The 17,817-nt window shown below is 36.0% G+C and overlaps 1 protein-coding gene across 1 annotated transcript in view; it reads right to left on the bottom strand.

Annotated features, from left to right (window-relative positions):
* Positions 1-305: 305 nt before the first annotated feature.
* The window catches only part of LOC106669998 (zinc finger protein 184-like), a 125,734-nt gene continuing 108,222 nt past the window's right edge, over positions 306-17,817 (bottom strand). The window contains exon 3 of the mRNA XM_014399953.1: positions 306-2,409. Within this exon, the coding sequence (XP_014255439.1) occupies positions 1,436-2,377 (942 nt within the window). The 5' untranslated portion in view covers positions 2,378-2,409 and the 3' untranslated portion in view covers positions 306-1,435. The remainder of the gene's footprint in view (positions 2,410-17,817) is intronic.

Here is a 17,817-nt window from a genome sequence, read left to right as displayed (position 1 = left end):
ATATGAAAAATATATCACAGGCTTCAAATAAGAGTTTTGATTTATACTTTGCAGCATCTCGACGTCTCGGGATAAAATTAAAATGGAATGTGTCAAAACAAATGGCCCAGGATGCACTTTTTATAAGCAACTTTCCCTTTTTAGACGTGTAAATTTGGAAACGATAAATCTCGATAAAATATTTTTACTATTTCCTTTACTTATTAAAAAAATATAAGTCTGAAGTGAACACTATAGTTAAAATATATAACTTCTGTATTAACAAACAAAAAAAAAAATTCAATTCTTGGACTGAATGGATTATTTTTTACATTTAACATGCATATGTTTTACAATTTTCCTTCCTTTCGAATGAAAATAGCCCATATTTAAAATATGAGTGATAAAAACGTGGTTATTACATCAGGATTGGTAAAGATCACAAGTCCAAGTGAAAAAAACATCGGGGATTTGCTTATAAGATAGTTTCCATCCCAAATGCCCAAAATTGAGCCGGTTTTTTTTTTCATTTTCAGTATACAATATCAAATATATATGTACATCTCGATTTTCTTGGGTTTATTTTGATGAGCAAATGTCCAGACTTTTCCCAGTGCGCTTTCCTCTTTGGGGTTGGTGAAATTTCTAAATGTCTCGTAAGACTCTATTTCCCTGGAGCCCACGAAGTCTCCAAAGATTGAATCAAGAACAGATTATTTATAATCACTCTTCAAGAGTGACAAATTCTCAAAAAAAAAAGTAAATAAAAAAGAAGCGTAAATAGCACACCATTTAAATGACAAAAAGCGAAGGGGTTATGCAGACGCAGAGAAAACACGTAAAACACTTAAGGTAAGTGGCAAACAAAGGGTAAATTTAAAAACAAAAAATATTTATTTTTGAAAACATTTTCAAACAATTTAGAAAAACAGGAAAAAAGAAAATAGTTCAAAAGTTATTTATAAATTAATTTGGCATTGAGAGAAAACGTTCTTAGTGGAATTAGAAGAACAACAAACAATTAAGGTACTTAAAATTAATTTAATTCTTTAAGAATAGAAAAAAATCCTGCGCATTGAAGAAGACATGTAGAAATGGATAACAACGAATAAAAAGAAAAGAAAGCATCAAGCTTTTTTAAAAGTACATAAATTTAAGACCATTAAAATTTCATAATCAACGATTGTCGCAGTTTTGAAGAGACGCAATGAGAAAGACGCCTGGCTGTCCGTTCAACAAAAACAAAAATCCACTTTTCTAATAGTAAAACGACAAAAAACAGGAGTTGAAAAAAAGAAGAAAATTATATACAATCTTCACTTATAAAATCTAAAAAATAAAGTAACTTAGTTTTGACTATACCGAATAAATCGGTAGTACCCGTAATCGTTTTTTTTGTTATAATATTATTTTATAATTTTTAAAAAATAAAAAATATAAAGGCGAAAGGCTCTTACTACGTCATTGGTGGTAAATATCCTTCTTCCCAAGAATCCGAGAGGTCGTCTTCTGAATCGCCGGTCGTACTGCTGCTGTTGTTATTGTTGTTGTTGTTGTTATTGTTGTTGTTGTTTTTGTGTCCGGTCGACATGGATAGGTCTTCGGGTTCGGTCTGTTCCGGTAGAATGAGAGGTACGTAGATGGGCGGTTCTCGAAGGACCCTTCTGACTTCTTTGGGCTTTCTTTCGCGTTTTTTCGCCGCCGGCTCCTCCTCCTGGAGACGGTTGTGACACTTGTGATGATAGAGGTGGTGGCGTCGTCTGAATTTCGTCCTGCATTGAAGACATTCGAAAGGCTTCTCACCCCTGTGGATGAGGATGTGGGCTTTGAGTTGGTTGCTGTCGGAAAATTTGGAAGAACAGTCTTGACAGGCGTAGGGCCGTTCGCCGGTGTGGACCCTCAGGTGCCGCCTCAGGTTGGCTACTTGCACGAAATTCCTCTCGCAATGAGGACAGTGGTACGGCTTTTCTCCCGTGTGAAGCCGCATGTGCGTCTTGAGGTGGTGATCTCTAGTAAACCTCTTGTGACACTGAGGGCATTCGAACGGTTTCTCACCCGTGTGAGTCCTCTCGTGGTTTTGCAGCACGTGTTTATATCCGAAGGAATGATTACAGATGCGGCAGACAAAGAGTTTCTCCCTAGAGTTGCTTTTATCCTGAGGAGGAGACGCGGCTGGCGACGAAGGAGATTCGTCCTCTTTTTTCTTCTTGGCGCTCATCGCGGAAGACACGTTGATGCCCATCTGCTCCGCGGACCATTGAAGAAGAGGAGTCGATTGGAACAAAGGGGCGTGCAAAGCCAAAGGTCCTAAACTGCTCAGCACCTGAGACCCGTTGAACAGCCTGACGTGGAAATCCGCCGGGTTGTGCAAATCAGTCCTCTTTTCTTCCTTCATCATCGGATTACCTAGTCCTTCTCCGATTCTAGGTACTGCAACAGACCAAAAACATCCATTACTTATAATTCCTTTAAACCAAAATTAAACAATTACTAAATACAATATACTGACAAAAACAATCAAACGTTATTTAATCGCACTTAATTAGTGTGAAATTAGCTCTTCGCAACTACACGGCCAGAGACCTATTCCTAAGTCCCTGGGTCAAGGCGGAGTCGGGTGAGATACGGAAGTTCCCCCATTTCAGGGGTGTTGGTCAAGAGGGGGGCCCTCAGTCTTGTGTGATGATGTTGATGATGATGGTGATAGGAAGGGACCGTACCGTGACGCAACCGAGTCCACCACTCATTAAAACCGACCAATGAGAGAAAGGGGGACCAACATCGATCACATACAACAAAATGGTGCCTTCGCTTTTCTATGCACTTTCAACAGCTTGCGAGCATAATTGATAAACACCTATTATTTCACATTTAAATTATCCATACGACAAAGTTAGGAAATATCGTATCTCAGAACATACGGCCAGCATTGAATTAATCGCATGTTTTGAAATTGTTTTTAATGGTCATGTAATTTTTTTTTTAAAACTTTTGATTTAAAGTGACTACTTATTTCTTCTGGTTTTATTATAAGACCAATATATTTTTAAATAAATCGTACAAGCCTATGGAAAAAAATCCACTCGGTTCGCAGAACTTTCAAAAATGAATCTTCCACTTCTTCAGCGACGTTTCACGAAAATTTTATTAAATCACAGAACTGTTTATCACTTCACTTATGGCACATATTCCAATAAGGTTCCTGTTTGGAAAATAGAAACACAATTTTGTTTAATAAATTCAAATAATAAATTACAAAATATAAGTGTTCAGTTAATTTTTAATATTGTTACTCAAGTGATTAGATAGTAAATATATAAAACTTGAACTAACTATAGTTTTTCAAGATTTTGTTAAATTAAAAATATTAAAATCGAGGAGCAATTGGGTAAGAAAATAGTCAAAAATGGAAAAGCGCGAAAGAACGCGGAAGAGGAAGAAGGAAGTGTAGACTCGGGGTGGTAAAGTGACGGACGGTCGGGTGAAGGGGGTGAGTTGTAGGTAGGAAGGGTTGGCTGGCCGAGTCGACTTACCCTTGCTGTCGTGAAGAAGTGAGAGTGCCATCTGGGATGTTACGCGAAGGAAAGCCGGTTCATGTCTGAAGGAGACCGCAAGTTCCCAAAAGCTTACCCTCCCCACTCCCAAGTATAACACCCTAGTTTTTGGGTCAGAAACCCCCGTTTTACCCCACTCCCTCACAAACTACTACCCCACCCCACTTGCCTACTACTACTTATGACCACCCTACACTCGCACACTTTTTTCGGTTTTTTTGTCATTACTTTTTTGTAAGTTTTTTTACCCCAGCCCGTACGCGTGCCCGTTTTTTTATCCACTGCGGAAACCCCGACACGGTCGACTTCCTATTATTCCGTTCCAGCCCCGGGTCACGACGGCTAATTCCCCGGTGGCGATGGATCGCACACTCTCCGCTACGACCGTGAGCTCAGATTAAACACGCGCTTATTATCGAATACTAATTTTCTTTCAACACCGCTGAATATCCTTTTACAACATTTCCGGTCCGATTCGCGACGCACAGGAGCAACAAAAAACCAGCGATTTTATTCACCCAGCTTCCATTGTCATTCAAGACCATACCTGAACACACAAGCGATTTCCTACATATTTCATCAATCTACCCTTCATAAAATGAAAATTCGATCTTCCGATAAATAAAGGCGAAGAAATTCTTATTAGCTATGTCATTCTATTTTAACCTGTTTTACCTTGATGAATTTTGATTATTTAATCCTCCGCAAGGTGGGACGGATCGGCATATCTTTGAAAATAGACAAAATAATCGAACCCTCAATTAAAATATAGTTTATTCTCTTAAACGAGAGCAAAACGAAAGGGACCAAGGAAGACCTTTCCGGACAGCAGTCAAAAGGAAAAACTTGTCCAAAGAAAAGGCTGACAGTTTACAGAAGCACTTACTGATTTGGGATCACCGATTTTAATGAAAATTGTAATTTAGGTCTTTGTCGAGCTCGTACTTAAAAGTTAATATATCTACATTAGTGGATTTGTATTTTTACGTAGAATAAAAAACTAACATGAAAGATTATGTTAAACGAGGGTGGATGTAGCTTTTTTCCGACAAATTAAACCTTTTTTAACTTCTAAACATCAAACCAAACTTTTTAAACTTCAAATCAACCTTTTTTAACTGCAAATTAACCTTTTTTAAAAGTTGAAATTCACCTTTTGTTAATTTCAAATTAAACCTTTTAACCTTCAAACAAACCTTTTTTTATTCGAAATTAACTTTCATTACACTTTAAACTCACTTTTTCTTAATTATCAAATTAACTTTTTTTTCACTTTTTGAAAAGGTAGTACTACTCACAAACTGTTTTTCAGCAATCCGGTTTTCGACCCTAACCATTGTAAAAAATCTCGAGTATACACTAATTTTAATTTACATGCTTTTATTTCATACCATCTCCTAATTTTTTAAAATTCTATAACGGAAGAGTTAATTTGAAAAAACACGTTTAATTTGAAATGAAAAAATGATAATTTGAAGTGAAACTTATTAATTTGAAGTAAAAAAAGTTTAATTTGAAATAAAAGAACGTTAATTTTTTTACGAGAGTTCGCAACAGCAGAGGTCATATAAACCCTCAGGGTGCCAGTGTTTTTGAAAAAAAAGCCCATTTGTAAGTATGTCGGGTTCGAATCCAGCGGCCCTGCATCGAACCCGGGACCTTCACCTTACAGTGATGAGCGCTGTTTCAACGCCTAAACCGTTGCGGCCACCGACGCCTCCGTTAAACGTTAATTTGCAGTTAGAAAAGGTTTAAATTGAAATTAAAAACGTTAAATACGTAGTTTAAAAAACTAATTTGAAGTTAAAAAGAATTGATTTGATGGAACAAAACTGTGTATTAAAAGTTGAAAAAAAATCAAGTCTTCGAGTAAAGTGGGCCCAAAAAATTGTTTAAAAAAATCGGTTCAGTTTTCAGCACCTTTTAAAAACCTTAAATACGAATTTTGATTAAAAAAAAATTACATTTTTGTGTTGGATCAGTCTGTTGTCATGATGGCTTGATGTTACACAAATTACATGTTGTAATTTTATATTGCAGATGGTGATGTAATATACAGAAATTTATGTTATTTTATTTTATATTTTTTTAAAGTTTTTATTGATTGTGGTCTGTACTGAGATTTCAATGCCTCGAGAAGTGGGATGCGTCCGGTTAGGCCAATGCTTTTTCTATGAACTAAAACTAAAATTGAAAAATTCAAAATAATATATTTTTTTTAGCTGATTCGCTACTTGATCTTTTGTACTATTCCTTCAATGTGTTGAACGCGGAACTAAAATTGGCCACCTGAAGTTTTCCCTCAGTTTGACAATCATCTTTTCCGAATGTTCAATACCCCAAGCTCTTGTGTTGAACGGCCCAATTTCCCTTCGCGTATTACAGACAAACCTTACTGGGACGTAATAAGAATAAATGAAACCGCCTGACACAAAGAGGAAAAACGTGGCCGGCATGAGATGAAGTCCTTAAGTAGACCCCGGAAAAAGTCAAACAAGGTGCTGATTTAACCGAAGTCCGCTATTTGTACAGTGATTTGTATCTACAATCTATTTTAGTTTGGGCAATGAGTAGCTAAAAAAGTGTTTTTTGTCCGGTTTAGTTCTACTTACCCAAGATTAAGTTATGATTCCACGATTAAGTCTTAAGTTTAACGAGAAATAGCAATTTTAAATGTGTCGCGGTGTAGGGTTGGACTTTTCTTCACTGTCTCCTAAATAATCTTGAATTCTCAGTCATATTTTATTTTTCTGCCAGAGATGTATAGGTTTTCGTACAGAAGTTAGATTAGATAGTTTTTACGTTTATAAGATTTATGTACGTTTCTGAGGTGTCGTTTTGGTTTGTTTGTTATTTATGATCTTTGTTTATCAATTCGTTAATAGTATATTGTATACATTGCTTCTATTTATTAATAAGAGGAATAAATTTTAATCTGTCAATATACATAAATATTATAGAGCCGCAATTTTGTGTTAATGTGAGGGTTGTCATATTATGTGGAGTTGGTTGTCTGTTTTCTGTCATGGTTAAGCTTAGCCAATTTTTGATTTTTAACTTTATGCTTACATTGTTTCCATGCCTGGTTTCTAACCCACAGCTGAAAATGACGAAATTTCATGATGAGTCTGACAGCGAGGGAGGGTAGGCGGACTAGGATGATGACCGATACACGTTCATCACCTTACAGACTTCAAGTAATCTCGCTTAATAATACAACTGTAGAAACCATGTTCTTATTATATACTATGGCATCAAAGTCTTGTTCAAACGACATATTTATTTTCTAGTGAGTGCGACAGGAAAGTTCTCCCTAAGTCTCTAAGTTTTTAAACTTGAACAACAGACAAGGGAATATCAGTTGTTTTGTTTTCAAGTTGTCACTTCTGTTACCTATTTTTCTATTTTCCCCAGTTTTAAAATAGACCTGAAAATATTCTCTCTAGGATGTTTGATAGTTGAAGCAGATTTGTTACTCCAATTATTGCAAATTAGACAATGGAATATCAAATTTACCAAAGCACATACACACATATAATTTTTCTTTGGTTGTTGATTTGTTATTCCAGCTATTGCAAATTAAGAGAAAACAAGGATAGCTCGGTGGTTTGAACCAAAAGATCTCGTGTCGTCAAGAAGGACGACTTTTCATGTTGCAGATGAGCGAAGTGGAGCAAAATATATTAATTGTAATTTTTTAAAATTGTCAACACATTGAAATAGTAGAGTGTAGATTCAGAGCGGTATGATCTTTAGAGGGATGTTTTCTGTCATACATCTTTCCTTTGACCTCAATTAATTTTCAAACTTGATCATAAAATCGAACCATCCGATTTAATTAAAAGCCGTATGAATAGTATCGGAAGGCGATAGCCAAACTAATTTATTAGATTAATATATTTGGTTAGTATGAAGTCTGCAGACTCTTTGATAAAAGATTTCTTGCTTTCTGAGCCTAGAACACTTGAAGTTATCTCCTGTAAAATCAACTTATCAAATCACCAGGTTAGGTTAGGTTAGATTAGGGACGGGCTAGGATTCAGGTTAGTGTTAGTTATGGACGGTTAGGTTACATATCCACGACATTTTTTGCTTTGCGACAAACGCATGGCCTAACCTAACCGGGTCTGTTGAATATTCTTCAGACAAGGGAATATCTGTTGTTTTGTTTTCTAGTTTATTAGGACTTCCCCCGTTTTAAAACGGACCGGAAAATTTGTCTCTAGGATGTGTGATACTTGGAGCGGTTTTGTTACTCAAACACTCACAGATATCCAACGTATTGATATTTTATGATAAAAAAATTACAAAATAACTTATACACGTGAAATTTTTCTTATTTTATTCAATTTTTTGCTTTCTGAGCATAATGTTTTCTTTTGAAAAATCAATTTATCAAAGGTTAGATAAAGTTACGGTTAGGATTACGATTAGATTAGGGACGGGTTAGCGTTAGGTGTAATCTTAGTATTATTGACGAGTTTGATTAGGTACATATCCACTATTTTTTTTGACTTGCGACAAATTCATTCACTCACCTAACCGTGACTGATGAAATTTGGTAGTTTAGCACATTTACGAGGATGGCTGCTGAACGTGTAATCAAACATTTCCAAATTATCGATATTTTGGGGTCAAAAAACTTGCCAAAGCACTTATACACGAATAGGTTTTTTGATCTAGTTCGAGCTATGCACTCGCAAATTTTCACGAAAAACATCGCATTGGGGATATGTAACCTAACCTGTCCATAACCCTAATATAACCTTAATCCTAACCATAACATGATCTAACCTAACCTGATGATTTAATTTTTCAAAAGAAATCGTTCGAGGGACATAATTTCAAAATAATGCACAGAAGAACCAACGATCTCTGCCCCAAGAGGAAGAATCCGCCTCACTCATTATTTTTAACTTCAATTCCTAGACGTGAAACAGAAACTAGGCACGCAAAATATTTGAGACGGTGTGATGAGAATTTAGATATTGTGTTCTTCATTTCTCTTTGTGTTTAAGATCTTTTAGGGAACAACATGACGAAATTATAGAGTTTAAACAAAAGGCAGAGTAGTATTTATTTGTGAATCCTCTCTTATTTTTTTTTGAAATTTATATTTTTTATAAAAAGTGTTAGGCGTAATTTTCATCTATTTGTGCCGAAATGGCTTAGTTTTGGGGGTTCGAAAGGAAACTACAATTTGGGTGAAACTGATGGAATAATTAAAAAATAATTAACGCCGTATGGTAGGTGAATCATTGATTAAAAGACTTTTACCGGCGTTTAGCTTGTGTTTTGTTCTGTAAGAGTGGAAACGATATATTATCCTTTTGTCTAATTAAAGCTTGCCTGCCCCTTCGATTCATCCCCTTCGACTGGCACTACCCCTACGCATCCAATGTCCGGGTGCGTTCTGGGCTGAAAAAAAACTGTTTTTCCCCCTACCGAAAATATGATGGTATTTCAGTTTTTGAGTAATTAAAGATTTCTATCTTTTTAATTTCCCACTTAATATTCCTAATACCCCGTTTTTTTAAGATCGGTGCTCTCTGTGTCATAATTAGTTGGTAATTTACCAGTACGGTATAAATGAAATGTTTCAGATAAAGAGCTTAATTGCGCTATTATGGTTTACATTTTTTTTTCTATTTGATGCTTATGTTTATACGACTTAGAAACGTTTTACCTCAGCATGTGACTATAAAAATCGTTAGCGTTTACTGCCTGATTTCTCCTTATTTAATAACAAACAATACATGCTATGTCAATTGCATAGAACACGTAGTTTTCTTTTGAGCAAATCAAATCATCAAGGTTAAGTACGGTTTATAAGTGCTTTGGTATGTCTTTTGACTCAATATCAATATGTTGAAAGTCTTCGATCAAGAGTCAGAAGAACTCGTTTCGATCAAGTGTTCTAATCTGCACACAATAATCATCTGTCGTGATTAGGTTAGTCTATGCATTTGTTACGAGGCGAAGAAGAACATGGATATGAAACCTGCCCATAAATCTAACACTAAACATAACCCTAACCCGTCCCTACTACCTTTATTCTAACCTAACCTGATGATTTAATGAATTGATTTTTGTGTGTTGGAAAATTTTTTGACCCAAAAATATCAATATGTTGGACATGTTGACTCAAAGAGCCAGCAGACCTCGAGTCGACCAAATGTTCTAATATGCGATGGTCGCGAGGCAAAATAAAATTGTTTATATGTAACCTAACCGTCTATATCTCTAACACTAACTTTTACCCTAATCCGTTCCTAATCTCACCTTAATCCTAACCATAACCCTACTTAACTTAACGAAGGTTACCTATAAACCTAACAAAATTTAATGATTCACGAGTTCGTTTGTCAAAAGAGAAACGTCGTATGAACTAGATTCAGAAAGCAAGAAATTGAAGAAAATAGGAAAAATTATATAAAAATATACGTCTATATGTGTTTTGGTAAGAAATTTTATATTCCCTTGTCTAATTAGCAATAATTGGAGTAGCAAATCCGCTCGAACTATCACACATCCTAGAGATAAATTTTCCGGTCCATTTTAAAACGGGGAAAAAGGGAAAAATATATAATAGAAATGATAAATTAGAAAACAATAGAACTGATATTCCCTTGTCTGAAGAATATTCAACAGACCTGGTTAGGTTAGGCCATGCGGGTGTCGCAAAGGAAAAATGTCGTGGATATAACCTAACCGTCCAGAACTAAAACTAACCTGAATCCTAACCCGTCCCTAATCTAACATTAATCATAACCATAACCTTACCTAACCTAACCTGGTGATTTGATAAGTTGATTTCACAGGAGATAACTTCAAGTGTTCTAGGCTCAGAAAGCAAGATATTTTTGGTCAAAGAGTAAGCAGACCTCGTACTGACTAAATGTAAATCTTGTAAATTAATTTGGCTATCGCCTTCCGATACTATTCACACGGCTTTTAATTAAATCGAATGGTTGGATTTTATGATGAAGTGTGAAAATTAATTGAGGTCATAAAGGAGAGATGTATGACAGAAAACATCCCTCTACAAGTCTTACCGCTCTTACTCTACCTTTCGTCGTCAACAGCTATGGGTTAGAAACCGGATACGAAAAGAATGCAAACTTTAACCTAAAAATAAAAAGTCATCTAACCTTGATCATGATAGAAAACCGAAAACAACAAACTCCAATTTGGCATAACAGACCGTCCCTTTTGTATATGTAGCAGCATTTTCTGTGTTACCTGTATTCAGTGTACAAGACCAAATTCATCTTCAGTCAGTAACCAGCGAGGACAGAAGCATGAAAGGCAATCCGGAACGACCGAACCGATTTCGATATGTTTCCCTGTTATTTTGTTTATTTGTTATTTGAACCTAATAATAAGAACATTTTAAAATAAACCGTATAAACATTTTCATCTGTTAATGGGATTGTTTACGTGTTTTGAACATCGGTATTTTCAGCAGGGTCTTAATGCTTAATTTTAATTGGACGAGTATTTATGTTAAAAACGTTGCGAATACTTTGCAATGATAGTTTCTATTAATTTTCAGTATTAGAAGTATCGACCAATTTTTCACTTACGAACCCTCTGGATCAAGGTATGATCTTGAAGAAGAAGAAAACAAATTTAGTTGCCAATGCCAAGCTTTCGCCCTATTTTAAGGTAAATATATATATATATATTTTTTTTTACAGGCAATCTCAAATTTCGAAGATCGATTCCGTCCCAACATTGCTATGGACTGTCAAAGTAACGGTATTTCTTTTTCTTCAAGACCATACCGTGATCCAGAGTGTTCGTAAACCAATGATCAAACTGTCTAACCCTTCGCTTAATATTTACGACATACTTAGTGCTCCAAATAATATAAAAAGGATTTGTCTAATAGTTTTAAGTTGTTTTCAAGTCTTGCGATCTTTTTGTAATTGTGCTAATTAACAATTAATGGTATATTTGAAGCTAGCACGATTAACTGGTTTTTCACCGTGCTATTTCCTGAACCGTTGTAATGCTAGGCTTAGGCTCATGAACACATATTTAACTGCTTATAATAGAAGCATAAACAAAAGTATCAAAAAGCAAGAGATTGAAGAAAATAAGCAAACTTACTCTGTAAAAGGGGTTTGATAAGTGTTTAGGTAAAAAAATATCAGCATTTTAAAAATTGTTGGGCAAAACGTCAGCAGTCCTCATGTCAAGCAAATGTACTAATCGAGTATAAAATAAACATCAATCACGGTTGGGATAGCCAGTAATTCTTTGATACTTTGCTTTAAGCACTTATTTGGACTTCGCCTTGTGCTATGTTGGACCTAATAGCATATACGACACTATTGCGGTATTTAAGAATGTATTTCCTCAACTATTTTAATGTAATCCTACAGATTACTTACAAAGTTTTTGTTGTTGTTTGTTCACAAAAGGCTCAGAAAGCAAAAAAATTGAAGAAAATAAGAAAAAATTACTCGTTCATAAGTGCGCTTTCGTATGTTTTTTTTTGCCTAAACATATTAGTATGTTGGTAATCTTTGATCACAGAGTAGGCAGACCTCGTCGTGTCGGCCAAATGTACTAATCTAGCAAACAGTAATAATGTGTCACAGTTATGTTAGTCTATGTGTTTGTCACAGATATGTACCTAACCAAACCCATCATAACTCTAACACTAACCTTAACCTACAACTAACCTTACCCATAACCTAACCCCTCTGGTTTGATGAGTTGATTTTTCAATAGGATTCATTTCATGTCGGAAGGAACTGACGAAAAAAACTTCTCGTGTAAAACTGTTTTAGTAAGTTTTTTGCCCCAACAATATCAATATGTTGGACATCTTTGCTCAAAGAGTGAGCAGACCTCTTGTCGACCAAATTACTACCTACTAGGTTAGTTTGGGCCTCGCTTTCAGATGCCATTGTCACCTAGGGATCTTAATTATGTCAAGTGAGTGGATTTTATGACCAAGTGTGCAAATGAATTGACGTCATCAAGGTGAGGTGAGTGACAGAAAATATCCTTCTACAAATCTTACTGCACTTACTGTACTCTCTACTCTCTCGATGTGTTATATTCTCAAAAAACTACAAAATGTATTTTTCGCATTATTGCTTATAATGCAACAATCTTATCTCCTCTGCCGTTCTTGCACGAGATTTTTTGGTTCATAAATGCCTCAACTAAAGGGCCTTTAGATTAAAAAAGGATTAAAATCACAGTAGGATAAAATTCAATTTCATCAAATGATTTCCATGAAAGCACTTTTTAAATAGACAACCAAGTAACTCTGCTTTTTTATTATTCTTTCTCAGTCCCGACAACCTATGAATAACCATTCAAAAAATGTTTTAAATTCGTACAGTCTATCAAAATTTATTCGAGCTTGTTCTAAGTAAAAGGATTCAGTCTTATTTTCATTAGCATTCAAGCAAAACAAACAATACGTTGATTTTTTTTTGATCGTCAAAACATTTCGTCGAAAATTGATAATGGATGAATCATGCTGATAATTCTGCCTGTATTGCCATTAATCAAGCTCAATCTTTGTGACTAAAATTCAATTGAACTAATTTTTTTCTTCGAATGTAGGCCAAACTAGATAGGCTTTTTAAACTAACTATATGCATGGGCAAATTCCAGCAATTCGCATATGCACGCAATGGACGTAACGGCAATTTTTTATTTTTGCAAGAGGGACCCCATTAGTTATACTCCTATCGTACCACTAAAGAGTTACCACCCTTTAATCGACCTGGAGGGTCATCGGGAAGGGTTCGGGGTAAGGTGATCGACTACGGGGTCAAGGGTTTTACGGAAGGGTCTGTATTGACTTCTTCCGGATTCGAGGACCAATTGGATGTGAAGATCTGTGTGGATAAAGTTGGATAGGAAATAAATAGGTGCTTGGGCAACGGTTCGAAGGATTTTGGTCTGGGGTGTCTAGATTCTTTGAAGGTTGGTACGAATGGTTGAACGCTAAAGTTTGATTCTATTTAGTAAATTAGTTAAGCAGTCTTTTCAGTTATTTACCCCATCTGTTTATTTTTTACGTCGAGTCGGAAACCCCAAGTAAGTTTTTTGTCGATATAAAGTCCCAAATAGCGGAAATTGGTTGCTGGGATAGAAATAAGAGAGGCTATATGGTGTTGGGTGATGGTTATATGCTGGGGTTTGGTTTCTTTGAATTTGATCTTCCATTTTTTGAACTTCCAAACAGAACAGACGGTCCTGGGGACTTCCTCTGGGCCTGGGGAATCCAAGTAAGACCCAAAACGGAAATTGGTTGCTGGGAGAGAAATAAGAGAAGTTATATAGCGTAGGGTGAAGGTTGTATGCTGGGATTTGGTTTCTTGGAATTTGATTGAATTTGTACGGGTTTACGGGTTTGTTGATGGCAGAGGAACAGAGTTATAATAGAATTGGAAGACGTGATACGGCGGAGGATGAATGCTTAATTGGGATTGGGTTTCGTTGAACTTCTATTTCTTGAACCGTTCTTCTAAGCAGGATGAATGGCCATGAGGTTTTTTGTTCAAACTGGGACTAGATATGCTAAAATGATGGCGGTATCGCTTGTGTGATTCCATATGTGAGGAGTCTAACGTGTATACTGAATAAATAGGACCAAGGATGCTACCTTGCGAGACACCCACTTCGGCGTTCAAGTCGGGAGAGAAGGGCGTTCCGATTTGTACTTAAAAGTGCCCATAGGACAGAGAGGATTTTAGAAAGAAGTAATAACTGAGCGGAAGGACACCTCTTTAAAAAAAAACAATTATTGTTAATTAATAGTTTCTATTTTGCAGAGGTGACTTTATTTAATGTAAACAAACCAGGAACCAAAACAGGAACTCCATTCCTAAAATGACTTTGTAATTGGTCGGAATTGTACGGGCCCATTTGAATGAGGCCACCCCTTTCGGAGGGTTATTATAAATGGGAAGGGTAACAAGGTGTGTAATGCCCTCAACAAAGAGTTGATTGATGTCCAGGCGGTAACATTGTTATCAACACTCTTTTCCTTTTTTTATGTCTATATAAAACGTATATAAATGTGTGAAGCATGAGGACAAGTTATAAATAGAAATTTATGTTTTGCCCTTTTGACCAACCGCACGAATTATAATGAATCAACTGTTATCCCTGATTATATTAACGCTGCCTTTCGGTACTTTGATGTTGTCAGTGGTAGCTCTTTATGTCTCTATTACTTGTCATAATTGTTTTCATATAAACATATCCAAAATGCTTAATTTCTAACATTAAACTTTTATTGTTATGACTTGCTAAAAATATGTTTTATTTCGACTTATTGTCCTTTATGAAAAATATTAATTGAAGTCTAATTATTAAAAATATCTTTAAAAAAATCTTTTTCGTCGAAAGCCTTCTTTAAACTTGTAACTTCCTGTTATCTCTTTTCAGCCATCAGCCACTCACAGAGAGTTGGTCTCGGTGCCCCTGTCTTTTTTGATTTCGGAGAGGAGCGTTGGGTAGAGATCGGGAGGGAAGTTATTGTAGTTGTTAGAGTGAAATTTTTTGTAGGTGGATTTTGCAATTTCATTAAGAAAGGGAACACTTAGGTCGTTAAGGATGGTGCGGCCCATAGCTCCATGCTGTATGTCCAATTGGTTTTAGTATTGAGGTGTCTATAAGTGTTTTGTTGTCAAGGGAAGTTTAGATCTGTTGTATAGTAGTATTTTTAATAACCGGTATCATCGGATCAGATCCTTTTAAGTCCTGCAAAGGGATTGATTCCAGGTGAGTCGTTTGTCAAGATGAAGTGTAGCGGACGTCTTCGGTCGGTAAGGGAGTGAGGTTATAATAGATTGAAGTGAAGGGGTGAGGGTTATATTTTGAGACTTTGTTGTGTTTAGTTTGATTCGCCATTTTTGAAATCATTCTTCAATGGAATCTAGGTGTGTCTGGAAGGTTCGGTGAGCTATGACGGCGTCGGAGTTAGAAAATGGCAGTGTCACTAGCGTATGCTAGGACAGTGATGTCGAGATGGGACCATCAGAAGTATAGAGTACAGTAGCGGGTCGAGGACGCTACCCTGACGAGCTCCTGAGAAGACCCTGTACAAAGGAGTGTCAGGATCCATACTCTAAAGTACCTGTCGGCAGGGTGGAAGTGAGTAGATTTAGGATGCCCTGGACTTTCCATAGAAAACACAGGTGCCACACTCGATCGAAAACTCGATTGACATAGAGAACGATGCAGCATTCCTTCGTCCCAAGGGTGGATGCATGATGTCCACAACGCGATGGCACTGTTGAAAAGTGGAATGATGACACCTAAATCCAAATTGATGGCAGTGGTTACCAATTAATATTAAATCATTCGATGGGGTGTATTTGTTTATAAACGAGATTTTCAAGAAGTTTACCAAGAAGAATTGGAAGCAAACTGATTAGACGGTAGGAATTCGTAAGGTGGTGTGGATTGTGTTTAGCGATTGAGTGAACCACGGAAAATTTCCGTGGCGTCGGGAAGTGGTTTGTACCAGGTTGAATGGGAAAACTATAGCTTTTTTGTTTTCGAAGAGGGGGGAAAGTTTCATAAACTCAGGAGAAAATATGTATTGTCATTTTGAAAATATAGAGTTGGGTATGATTTCGATAATACTCTAATAAAATTAAAGATTTGATTACATATTAAATTTACAATTTAAAATTTTGTTCCAGCTATTCTTGATTTTTATAACATTATGTTTCTGACACCCTGTATTAATAACACGTTCATCAACTTATATGAACCTTTTTATAGCGCGAGCATAGGCAGTGTATGACCTGTTCGATCATCTACAATCATCCTTATCCGTCTATTCTTGCTGGTTTAGTCATTCCAGTCATATTCATGTTTATTAGGGACACAGCATAGCACATTGACATACTACTTTACGTTTCCTGTAGTTCAATTTGATGTTTTTCTTTTATGTTCGGAATCTTTTAGCTGTAGTATCTATTTCAGGCATTTACAGGAGTGGTTCCAACAAAGATTAGTATTATATGTTACAGGCATGTACATACAGGTAGGCTTGACGTCCAACTAGCCATGGGTGTCGTGGACGAGGAGTCAAACCACTTTTTTTATTATGATTATGAATTAAAAAGTCATAGGATGAGCCGAGATTCGAATCAAGAGTCGGACGCCCAACGACTCAACCATCGTGGTCCTTACAGGTAACAAAGCTTATCAAATATTTAATAATATTTTTTGAACAAATTATGAGAGCAAACTTGGATAATCGTATCATGTAATGTCGCCTATCCAAATATTTAAAAAGTTAAAATTTGTCTAGATATCAAGTGTTTAAAATCTTAAGATTTTGGAATTATGAGCAACTGTACCGACGAATTGTGCGATTTTCCCTTCATATTTTATTTTACCGTTTTAGGCAAAGTTAAAAACTAATAATAACGAAATGGAAATGTAATGGTCATCACAGGGGTGTGTTACGAGGCACGAATTCCCCCTTTCTTTCTTCTCCATATACCCAGCAGTTGCTCGGTCAGTGACAGTTCATAATTCACGAGTGTTGGTTTTCAAGAAGAAAAGGCGTCGTTAGTAGCCCGTCCGAAGAGAAGAAGCGAGCTAGTCCTGAGTTACGTTTCCTCCCTTTGGTCCCCTTTCGTCCTCGTTCCATTTGTACCGAAGGGTTGGACGTCGCCCTGCGGGGATCCTCACGTCGTTACCAGCCGTGTCGAATCGGAAGGACGAAGGATAATAGGGGCTTAGAAAAGAAAAACACACGCGCTTTGTTAATTGCATCGGTACTATTTTCACGATTTGAGACCGCATCAGTCTCAAAACGAAAAAGAGAGATAAAATCAGAGCTTATTTACCTTCAACCCTAAAGTACGTTATCGTTTTCGCCAAGAATTATTTTCATTCGGGTTAATGGGGAAAATCAGACAAGATTAAAATGTTAGTCACTCTTTTAAATTCCAGTGACTAACTAGATATTTAGTCACAAGGTTTTGTTTTTGCTTGCTATTGACAACTAAACAATTATTGTAAGTATAGTTGAAAACACTTTATCCTAATCAGTACAGTCACTAAACAATAATTCGTTAAATCATTTTTTTCTTAGATATCATCATCTAAAAGTGTGATAAGATAAGTTGGTGGTTAGGTCACTTAACCCCAAGGTAAATATTTTTTCTTATGCGATAAAAAAGATCGATAAAAATATAAAGTTTAATATTATAAATTAGCATTTTGGATGTTTTTATAAAAATAATTATGACAAGTCATAAAAATGATAAAGATGTAAAAT

The sequence above is a fragment of the Cimex lectularius genome, unplaced genomic scaffold (genome assembly GCF_000648675.2).
Source record: "Cimex lectularius strain Harlan isolate CLEC.00 unplaced genomic scaffold, Clec_2.1 scaffold28, whole genome shotgun sequence".
NCBI classification, from domain to species: Eukaryota; Metazoa; Arthropoda; class Insecta; order Hemiptera; family Cimicidae; genus Cimex; species Cimex lectularius.
The sequence above is the reverse complement of the archived record's forward strand: the minus strand, read 5'-3'. Positions and strand labels throughout refer to the sequence as shown.